We start from the raw sequence: 10,859 nt of genomic DNA on the forward strand, positions 1-10,859 counted from the left end.
GTGGATCCCGGTCGGGCGCATGCGGGAGTCTGTCTGACTGTCTCTCCCCGTTTCCAGCTTCAGAAAAAAAATAAAATTTAAAAAATAAATAAATAAAATAAAATAAATGGGGGCAGAACGGGAGCTTGCTCTCTTGGTTCCTGAGATTAACATTAGAGAAGACAGCAGAGAGCAGAGAGCAGAGAAAGGCCAAGTGGAGGAGGCCAGGAGAAGGAGCCATGATGGCAGAGTGTTGAGTGAGAAGCCAGTTTGTGCAGAGTTTGTGCAGGGAGAAGGAAGGAGATGGGGAACAGAGGTGAATAAAGTCTGGTGAGCTAGAAACCCTTGATTCTAGGAAACTCGGATAAGTCAGTAGCTTTGTGAGCACTGAATGTAGTGGGTTTTGGAGCCTAGTGTGTGTTTTTACTTGCCCGCCAGGTGCAAGCTAGAATTAAAGATGATGGCCCATCAGTTTTTGGCTCTGTTGTTTCTTTACCGACTGTCCAAATCCAATGCAAACCTGCATGGGCCAGGCAGCTGTGATAGTGGCCCTGGCTACTGGCTTTACACTTACAAACTGGTAATAATACTTCTACTTCAAAAGGTTGTTTTAAGGATTAAGTAACAGGATGTTTGTGAAGTTCTCAGTACATTTCCTGGTACAGAGGACAGTACTTAATAAACAACAGTCATTCTAATTATTGTAAATAGAAGTGACAATCATACACCATTCAATAAGATCTGTCCCTCAATATCCCCTCTTTCATGATGTTTTCCTTAACCCCTATCCTGGCTTGACATCTCCACTATGAATTCCCCATCATTGGTACTATGGCAGGTCAGGCAAGAGAAACAAATAACTTGGTGGAAGATAGGGTCCTTCAGGGGAGAAGAATAGAGGTAACAAAGTCAAAGAGGTAATCAAGAGGTAAAGATGTGACAAGTCAGTTGTAGAATGGAGTCCTAAAAGAGAAAGCCTTCCCATGACTCAGACTTTCAGAAGAGGCAGAAATGCCTCCCAGGAAAATAAATGAAGGTAGCTTTGCGCATAGCTCCGTGAGTCAACCTCAGACACACCTATCTGGAAGACTTACTTCATTGGCAGGTCAAACCAACCTTTTTGTTACCGTCCTGTGTCCCCTGGAGGTGGTGGTTCTAATTTTAACATGGAGTTTAGTGAAGTAGACTTCTCAACTCTTCCTTGATAGTCCAAGCTAAGTTCATGTCGGACTAATCAGAGGAAACCAGGAGACATGTGATGGGAAAATCTGTTAGAAGAGGGGTAATTATGGTGAAAATCTTATAGAAGGTAGGTGATTATAATGGGGAACAAAAAAGCAAAAAATGCCTTGTCGTTGAAGGAACATAAGAAACCATCTCTCGGCCTGACCTGTGGTGGCGCAGTGGATAAAGCGTCGACCTGGAAATGCTGAGGTCGCCGGTTCAAAATCCTGGGCTTGCCTGGTCAAGGCACATATGGGAGTTAATGCTCCCAGCTCCTCCCCCCTGTCTCTTTGTCTCTCCTCTCTGTCTCTCCCTCTCCTCTCTAAAATGAATAAATAAAAAATTTAAAAAATAATAATAAAAAAAGAAACCATCTCTTCCATCACCCTGAAAGTTGGATATTATCATCTTGTTTTCCAGGGAAAGAAACTAAATTCCAAGAATGTTAAGTTTTACAGTTCAAATCACTCAGGTAATAAGGGCAGAGTTATGATTTGAATCTTCAAAAAGATATATGGAAGAAAAACACTTAAATGTTTGAGTAGTTATCTATGAGTGATAGAGTTGTGGGTGGTTTTAGTTTTCTTCTTTATAGTTCTCTGTATTTTTAAATTTTTCTCTATTAGATAGTTGTTAATTGTGTAATAAGAAAAAAAGATCAGTAGAGTAATTTAAACAAACCAGGGCACAGCATCCATTTGCTGTCTCTGAAATGAGGAAGACAGAACTGCCTGGCTGGGAGTGCGGGTCGGAGTGACGTGGGGAGAAGGAAGCAAGCAGCCCAGGCCAGGATCTGCTCCTTACAGCCCAGGAAGCTCAGCGTGAAAGAGAACACTGACTTAAGGGTTGGTCATGGAGACAAAGACGTGATCCAGGAATACCCTAGATCCTGGGATGGACAGAATTCAAACTAGGAGGGCCTCAAAAGAGGGCTTGTGCACTTTCTTGGGCAAGGTTCAGTAACTACACTTTGCACATATGTGTTCTCAACCTTTATAATAGAGACTCCTGCCCATTGTCATTTGTGTTGCAATCAAGATCTCTGACTCGCCTGACCAGGCGGTGGCACGGTGGATAGAGCTTTGGACTGAGACGCCGAGAACCCAGGTTCGAGACCCTGAGGTCGCCATCTTGAGCGTGGGCTCATCTGGCTTGAACAAAATAAAAATGCTCACCAGCTTGGACCCAAGGTCACTGGCTCAAGCAAGGGGTTACTTGGTCTGCTGAAGGCCCGCAGTCAAGGCACATATGAGAAAGCAATCAATGAACAACGAAAAACTGATGTGATGCTTCTCATCTCTCTCCGTTCCTGTCTGTCTGTCCCTATCTACCCTTCTCTCTCTCTCTCTCTCTGTCCCTGTAAAGAAAAAATAAAAAATAAATAAAAAAGATCTCTGACTCAACAGTATAGGAACCTGAAATGAGAAAGAAAACCGAGGTACTGAGAGGACAATAAGGAGAAAGCAAGGATAGCTAAAGCCCCTTCACTCAGTCCAAGTCCCTTTATGTGGAGGGCAGAGTCACGAGATCAGAGATGGTAGTGAACTAAGAGATAGAGCTAGGGAGGTATTCTGAGGCAGAGAGAAGGCTCGAGTGCATTCTTTTCTCCAAAGGAGCAAGCGGTCCCTAGGTCATATGAGAGTCAAGCTCATTCCCATCATTGTTTCTGTTCCTGAAGCATTTTTCAACTCCAAGCAAATATTATGCAAAGAAAACTTTATTCATAAACATACAAGTCTACCGTACAGGACTCCATAGTTGAAAATACATAAGTGTAGGGTTGGGGAGCTTGTGGAGGTGGTCAGTAATTGTAAGGCACATCTGTAATTTTACATTGCCACTTCCTCCACAACCCCACTTAGTAGCCATTTTTTCAGTTTATAAAATTATTGTGGCAGTCAGTAAATCTGTTCTTAACTTAATAAAAATCAATACCCCCCCAACCACTCGTCCAAAATTTAGAGTTGGTTTTCTGTTTGAAAATACATGCCATGCCCTAGTCATGTTATAAAATAAATCCACAGACTTTTTTTTTAAAAAAGACATGTTCAAGTACAAAAATAAATAGGTTAAATAGTAAAAATAAATAAATATTAATAACTAATAAATATATCAGCAGTACAAAAGATATTACTAAAATCTTATAAAAACCATGGTCTAGATTAAGAGTAGGAACACATGAAGACAACCACAATAAGGAAACGAATATTAAATAAATACTGTACACAGTGATCAACACTAAGCGGTATGACAAACAGATGGTGGTGTGGGGTCCTGTCTCCAGAGTACTCGGGAGCACAGCGGCGGTGTGGGCCCTCCTCCTAGCTCACACTCTCCATCCACTGCAGGAGGATGTCCAGCTCCCCCAGCGCTTTCACCACGGCTTCCTGAGGCTTAAGCTGAAAGACACAACCTACTGTGAGCAAACCACAGGAACAGCATGTGCCCCAAGATCAATCCTCTCCTTTCATTGTCAGTTCTGTTGAGGACTGTAAGCAGAGCATTGTTTTCCAGATGAAAAAGCTTAAAAGACGTTGTGGAGCCTCAAAAGCTCACAAAAGGTAGGAAATCATTGAGTCCATCACCCTGGTCTTACATAGAGAAACTCTGGCCGGAAAGTAGCGGAATTGGGACTGTAACCCAAGCCTCTTGCATCACAGGGATCAAAGTAATGAAGCTGTTCTTTTATTCATTTTAGAGAGGAGAGAGAAAAGGAAAGAGAGAGAGAGGGAGAGAGAGAGGAGAGAGAGACAGAGAGAGAAGGTGGGGAGGACCTGGAAGCATCAACTCCCAGATGTGCCTTGACCAGGCAAGCCCAGGGTTTCGAACTGGTGACCTCAGCATTTCCAGGTCGACGCTTGATCCACTGCGCCACCACAGGTCAGGCATGAAGCTCTTCTTTTAAAGGGATGTGTGTGCACATGTGCACAGGGATTGCCTACTCTGCATACTTCAACTGAAGAAATATTTATTGTGGCTAAGAACTTGGCAGGCTCAGAATCCAGAGATGAATTGTAGCTCCCTTACCCAGAGGGAACGTACAGTTCAGTGAGGAAGACAGGCAGAAGCAGGCGATTAAAATGGAGTGTGACGAATAATAAATGATGGAGTCTACACAGGATAAGAGTGGAGGCACTTAACTCGGAGAAGCAGCAGTTCCCTCTTGTAAGTGATACCTACGCTGAGTCTTAAAGGATGTGTAGAATTAGTGAGTAAGAAGTGGAGTTCTCAGCAGATGTACAAAGGCATTAAGGTGATAAACAGCATGGCGTGGGCATGTGTGAAGTTGTGAATGACTGTTTTTGAAGGTATGTATGAGTATGTGAATGTTAGAAAGCTACAGTCTCTTCTTGGTGCAGCTAACAGATCACTTGTCTCTTGAGTGACTTGATGGAATCATAGCCATCCCCTTTCTATTCTCAAAGCATCTTCCAGAAAAAAAGCACTCTTCTAGAGCCTGGATGTGTGTCCCTATGGTAAAGCAGAGGGACAGTCCACATGACCTTAGAGAGCTATTAACCTGAGTGTTACAGAAGTTCTGCTAGTATGAATATCCATCCCACCCATTTATGATCTCAGTTCTAAAAGCACACTCACCCCAACCAAGGCCAAAATTGCATATTACCTCTTTGAAGTGACTCAGAATTTGGCTGTATTTCTCCGCTGCTTCCTCTCCACACAGGCATGTGATATGGGCATGCTGAAAAGGACGTCAGAGAATGATAGGTCTTATTAAATATTCTGACTTTCTGCCATTGACATGAAGTAGGTGGGAATTCTACTCTTTCTATAGATACTCCATTCTTTTCTTTTTCTTTTTTCTTTTTACAGAGAGAGGGATAGATAGGGACAGACAGACAGGAAAGGAGAGAGATGAGAAGCATCAATCATTGTTCATTGATTGCTTTCTCACATGTGCCTTGACTGTGGGCCTCCAGCAGACCGAGTAACCCCTTGCTCAAGCCAGCAACCCTGGGTCCAAGCTGGTGAGCTTTGCTCAAACCAGATGAGCCCGCGCTCAAGCTGGCGACCTCGGGGTCTCAAATCTGGGTTCTCCGCATCCCAATCCGACACTCTATCCACTGCGCCACCACCTGGTCAGGCTAGATACTTCATTCTTATAGAAAAGTCTTTTCACACCTCATGATTTGGGACCATTAACCTAATCATCAGTAGAAAAGGAAGCCAGCTTTTTAGGCTCAAATACAGAGCTCATCGTTTCTTTTCAGAGACAGGCGGCACTAAAGGAGTTTGTGACCGCAGTATCCCATCTGACCTGTATCCCCCACCTCCGCTCTGCTCCACTCCCTCCCAGAGGGCCCCCATGGAAAGAGAGAATTGGATTCCTAGGTCTTATTCTGACTTTATCTTGAGACTGAGTCCAATGGCTTAATGATTGGCTGCCTGGACCCAGGAGGCACTCATATACACACCATTAAGATGCCTCACTTTAATTTCATGGGTAAAAGATAACTGTCATTAACATCACATAGCCAGCATTTTATAGTTCCTTAGACTTTTTTCATGGAGCACATACCCAAAAGTCAATAAAACTGAGGTCATATTATCTAGTCACACAGCTCAACACAGATTATTGGAACTTTTGGACTCAGTTTTTCCATCCATGAAATGGGAATTAAAAAGAGCGTGGCTGCTAAGTCATTGAAGCTGAGTGCTGAAATGAATCCTTTTACCCAAGACCCTTACTCACACAGAGCCGGAGATCCTTCTTGATAGTAAGAAAAGAGTTGGCGAGACTGCTGATCTTTCGGAGGGTATGGTGGTCAGACGTCTGATAGTTTTTGAATACTGTGTCCAAGTAGAGCCTCAGTATACGGCGGAGGAGGCAACACTGATCTGCAGGCTACAAAATAAATGAGTATGTTGGTGGGGGAGGGTGTCCAGGGACAAGACTCAAGGTGATGGAAAGGATCCTAGTTCATATTTCCTCCCAGAACTCCTGTTAGTCAAGCACATACCTTTGTGTTTTGCAAAGATTCAGTCTTCCTCAAGATTCTGAGGTCAAGGATTTCATCTTCGGCTTGCTACACAGAAGAAAGCAAGGCAAGAAATGACAGGTCAGTGATGGCTGTCAGGGTCTTAGACAATGAGACCTCTCATTCCATCTTTGCCATGACCCCATGGGCAGTGTCCTTTTCCAAAATACTTTAAAATGCTGAATTACAGATGTTTCTTGGAAATGCAACCTCCTGGTGAGGAATCCCCACCCTGCCTCTTTTTGTGGTCACACTGCTGGAGAAGAGAGAGAGACAAATAGAAAAGCGGAGAAGCAGCCACAAAATTGGGGGGGTGCCTCCCTCACATACCACTCTGTCCCGTATCTCAGAAAATCCATTTTGCATTTCCTGAAGGTTTGTGGTGATCACACAGCTTCCCAAATGGAGTGTTTTCAGCCCAGCAGAAGGTGTCCCGGAGAGATAAAATATAGCTGAGAAAAGGCAGAGAGGGAGACCAGAGCATTTCATCTTGGGCCAGAATCTGGAGACCACAGGAACTAGGAATTCAAAGGAAAAAACATGACTTACTGATTTCCTCATCTCATGCCTTAAGAAGCCAATCCAGGCACCAGGAACATGCCTCCCCCAGATGTCTCATGGGGGTGAAACTTAATAGCTTTATCTGGCTTTCAACGGTCACATTCATCTAACTTACTAAGAAAAACTGCTGAGCCTCCTCAAAGAGTAGCCTTCGGGTGCCTGTTCAGGCTCTGAGTGTGTGTTGGCGCTACAGGTCCTAGCTCCTTTATTCTGTCCCCATCCCAGTCCCATCATCATTGCCCAGCAATGACACTCGCAGTGAGTAGACAGACGATGGCATCTCAGGGAAAATGTCAAAACTTGTTTCAGTGAGTGACGTATACAGTCTTCCCTTCCAGAATGCCAATGTAGCTCACCCTTCTGATCCCTTTAGACCCGCAGGGAAATGGGGAAAACAAAACTCACAGAAGCTGTTGCTGAGCCACCAAAAACGCTCAGAAGAAAATTGTCTATCTTTTATGGCCGCCTCGGGGCAGAGGAGTTTAGTTCTGTTTGGCGTTTGTCTGAGATCAGATCGGTTATTTGAGGATAGAAGATTTATTTCAGCCCCAAAGGCAAATAGAAAGTCAATGATTTCATAATAATCGTACTGCCAGGGAAAGGCAAGATCAGATGGGCAGCCAGCCAAATTCCACCTAGCACTTCTCCACCCTGCTGCGCTGTCGACTCCATAGCGCCCCCTGTAGGAAGACTGTAGTCAGGCACACGTGGGATGAATCCAAGAGCACACACCCCTGGCCTTTTAACTACAATTGAAGATCAAGTACGTAATCCCAAACACAGAGAAGAAAGGCAAAAGAAAATTCATTTCTTCCTGGGGTGAGCCTTTCTCCATAGATGGCACTTATACTGTTTGTGGAGTTTTAAGATAAAAATAATAATGAGCTGGGATTAGGGTGAAGAGAGTGAAGTACTTACTTCAGTCACAAAATTTTAAGAGGCACCCAAAGTCTTGGAAATCAAGATAAATAATATTTTAATGCAATATCAAAATTAATGAAAAAATCCATAATAAACAAAATATCACTATTTTAGATAAAGACAGGATCCGACAGTGCCATGCTGAGCCATATTGGAAGCCAAGACAAAAGAGAAAATGAGTACTCATATCTGCTTATATACAGTAGATGTTTTTATGTACTTTTAGGGATTAATTTTTTCCCAGAAGTATATAATAAAAATAGTAGTGATAAGTCTTCACCAAATTTTGTATGGGGCATAAATAAAATACTTAAATTTACAATAATGTTGTGAGTTATAATATAGCTGTTTTTAAAGTTTTCAATATTTTTCAACCACGTCAATGTTTTAAAAAAAAACATAAAAATGTGTGTATGGAGGTGTACATCTTTCCTTTTTCCTTAGGCTCCAATATGGCTGGGCACAACATTGGTAATCATTACCACTTACTGAATTTTTCCTATGTACCAGCAATACGCTAGATATATTTTATATCCACATCCACCTGAGATGCTGCCAAATGTAGGAAAAAGGAATAAACAAACCAAACCCAAAAGTATCAGAAAGGACTCTAGGTTTGGAGGCCAGAGAACTGGGTTCATATTCTTGCTGTCCAAGTTCCCATCTGTCTAGGTTGTCCTAGTTTGCCCAGCACCAACGAAGTGCCTGAGACACAGGACTTTCAGTTTTAAAACTGGAAAAGTCACAGGTGAACCCAGTTGAGTTAGTCACACTACACCTATGTGACCTTAAACAGGTCAACTCACCTCTCTGAATTTTGTTTTCTTAGCCCCCGAATGGTGATAATTAAACCCACCTCAGAAACTTCTTTTGACATTTAAATAAAATAAAGCGTAATTTATACACCTAGCATGGCATGTAATGACTGAGTAATTCATTTTAAATAAGGAATGGTGTTAGATTGCCTTGAATATAGTAAGTGTATAGTATATATATGATAAATTCAACAATTGAATCAGCATTTATTGAGTACCTACTATCTTGAATATTGTGCTGAGTACCGAAGTGCAAAGATAAATATAACAATTCCTTGCCCTCTAGGATATTTTGTCCTAATGGAAAGGGATCCTTTAGATGTGACCCTGAACACATCAAGGTAGATGCTTGGGAGAACTGGGCTGAACCCCAGAATTATAGATAGTATAGATAGAGGGAAAGTTCTCTTACCTGAGCTCAGAGAGGGCTGTCGCTTCTGATCTCCTAAGAGTCTGTTTCAAAGCTAAGAGGCTTCCTATTATATATATGTGTGTCACATGAAGGAAGTGAAGTCCCAAAGGTGAGGGCTGAAACTCCCTTGGAATTTCTCTGGTGCATGGTACTTCCTCCAATCCAAAGACGTTTTAATTGCTCGTTGGATTACCTCAACATTTCTAAGAAGTACTGCTTAGGAAGTTACTGGTTGTAGTTGATGGATCAAAGATACACTCTTTCTGGCTCTCTTCCAGTGGTAATTAGGACAGAAAAGATCACTGAATTACAAACTGGAAGAGATTTCTAAGAGATGTTTTTGTCCTCTCCTTTAATTCCAGTCTTCCTTAACCAGTCTTCTCCCCAACCCCAGACTTGGTGGGCTCACTGCTACTGTTTTTTCCTTGCTTTTTCTTTCTTTTTTTTTTAATTTTTATTTTATTTTTTATTTTTCCGAAGCTGGAAATGGAGAGGCAGTCAGACAGACTCCCACATGCGCCCAACCGGGATCCACCTGGCATGTCCACCAGGGGGCGATGTTCTGCCCATCCGGGGCGTCACTCTCTTGCGACCAGAGCCACTCTAGCGCCTGAGGCAGAGGCCACGGAGCCATCCCCAGCGCCCGGGCTATCTTTGCTCCAATGGAGCCTTGGCTGCGGGAGGGGAAGAGAGAGACAGAGAGGAAGGAGAGGGGGAGGGGTGGAGAAGCAGATGGGCGCTTCTCCTGTGTGCCCCGGCGGGAATCAAATCCAGGACTTCCGCACGCCAGGCCGACGCTCTACCACTGATCCAACCAGCCACGGCCTTCCCTTGCTTTTTCTATTCCCACTATTTCCCTCCAACAATGGTCACCCTAGTTTCCCTCCATTCATTATTAAAAAGTGGACCCCAATCTTTTATTTTTGAACAACTCCAGACCACACCAACCTCTTCCTTCTCTGACTTCCAGTAGCATATTTTTCTTTGGCACATGAGAGAGTCTAATATTGCCCTCTGTTTCATGGGCTTTAGCCTTCTCCTTGAAGATACTGGAAGATTTTCTTATACAGGGACTAATCTATCAGGTAGGACCACACTTCTGGGCAAGATGAAACCAAAACGCTGAGATAAACTATATGTCATGTTTCATGCTTTAAAAATTATCAAGATGGTAGACAGTGACAGCATGAGTAGAGTAACAAGAGTTGATGTTTCTCTCTCTAAATAAAAAAATTATCAAGATGGTAAAGATTATAATATATTACTTTTCAACTTATTTTCTACTCAATACCCACGAGTCTAAAGTCTTGTACTTGAGTCCCAGGATTTCATAATTTATAGAATGATTTTGACATATTTTATCTTTTTGGATTGCAGTTTACATATATGTAAAATGAGAGTGGTATTTATATTTCATAAAATTTTATATATGAGATAATATAGAAATTCTTTTCCAGTTCTGACATTCAATGTTACTTTTATTCTTTGTTCTTCTACCTTCTAGATCAGAACGCTTTTTTTTTTTTTTATCACTTCTTGGCCTTTTGGCTAAGATCAAGTGTAGATCAGTACACTCTTTTTAAAGGTCTTTTAATGTCTTCTTAAAGTTCCTTGAAATGAAAACCATAACTTTTCATTGTAATGCTTGATATAGGCTGAAAATATGTGGGAATAAATCTAAACCACCCTGATGTCAGCTTCTTTCACAGACCACACGAAATTTCTGGCTGACTGGCAGCAGTCCAAAGACCAATGGCTAAAACCACTCATCGGAATCACTCACATTCATGCCTGTTCTTTTCATCATTGGCGCTAAGTAAACAATTTCTCATGCTCAGCCATCAATGATTAAAGTAAAATTGAGAAACACGGTCTCACAATAATACTTGAAATCCTATATCAGGTCCATTTCTTTTCATTAGCCAAGAAGAACTTAATTGCTTTAGTTAC

At 42.3% G+C, this 10,859-nt stretch overlaps 1 protein-coding gene and 1 pseudogene across 1 annotated transcript; one reads left to right on the forward strand and one right to left on the reverse strand.

The window, feature by feature from the left end:
- Positions 1-3,524: 3,524 nt before the first annotated feature.
- Positions 3,525-6,689, reverse strand: IL20 (interleukin 20). Its single transcript, XM_066254498.1, has 5 exons — positions 6,531-6,689; positions 6,183-6,248; positions 5,915-6,067; positions 4,829-4,903; positions 3,525-3,602 (listed from the first exon to the last, which is right to left on the reverse strand). The coding sequence occupies exons 1-5, from the start codon at positions 6,687-6,689 to the stop codon at positions 3,525-3,527; spliced, it is 531 nt and encodes a 176-aa protein (XP_066110595.1).
- A 3,748-nt stretch (positions 6,690-10,437) lies between these two features.
- On the forward strand, positions 10,438-10,586 carry LOC136327730 (U2 spliceosomal RNA; annotated as a pseudogene).
- Positions 10,587-10,859: the final 273 nt, after the last annotated feature.

The sequence above is a fragment of the Saccopteryx bilineata genome, chromosome 2 (genome assembly GCF_036850765.1).
Source record: "Saccopteryx bilineata isolate mSacBil1 chromosome 2, mSacBil1_pri_phased_curated, whole genome shotgun sequence".
NCBI classification, from domain to species: Eukaryota; Metazoa; Chordata; class Mammalia; order Chiroptera; family Emballonuridae; genus Saccopteryx; species Saccopteryx bilineata.

Coding starts and splice junctions, on each gene's coding strand:
- IL20 (XM_066254498.1), bottom strand. CDS start 6,689: ATGAAATGCTCTGGTCTCCCTCTCTGCCTTTTCTCAGCTATATTTTAT. Junction 6,249..6,530: donor CTGAGATACGGGACAGAGTG/GTATGTGAGGGA, acceptor TCTTCTGTGTAG/CAAGCCGAAGATGAAATCCT. Junction 3,603..4,828: donor TTCTGAGTCACTTCAAAGAG/GTAATATGCAAT, acceptor TGTGTCTTTCAG/CTTAAGCCTCAGGAAGCCGT.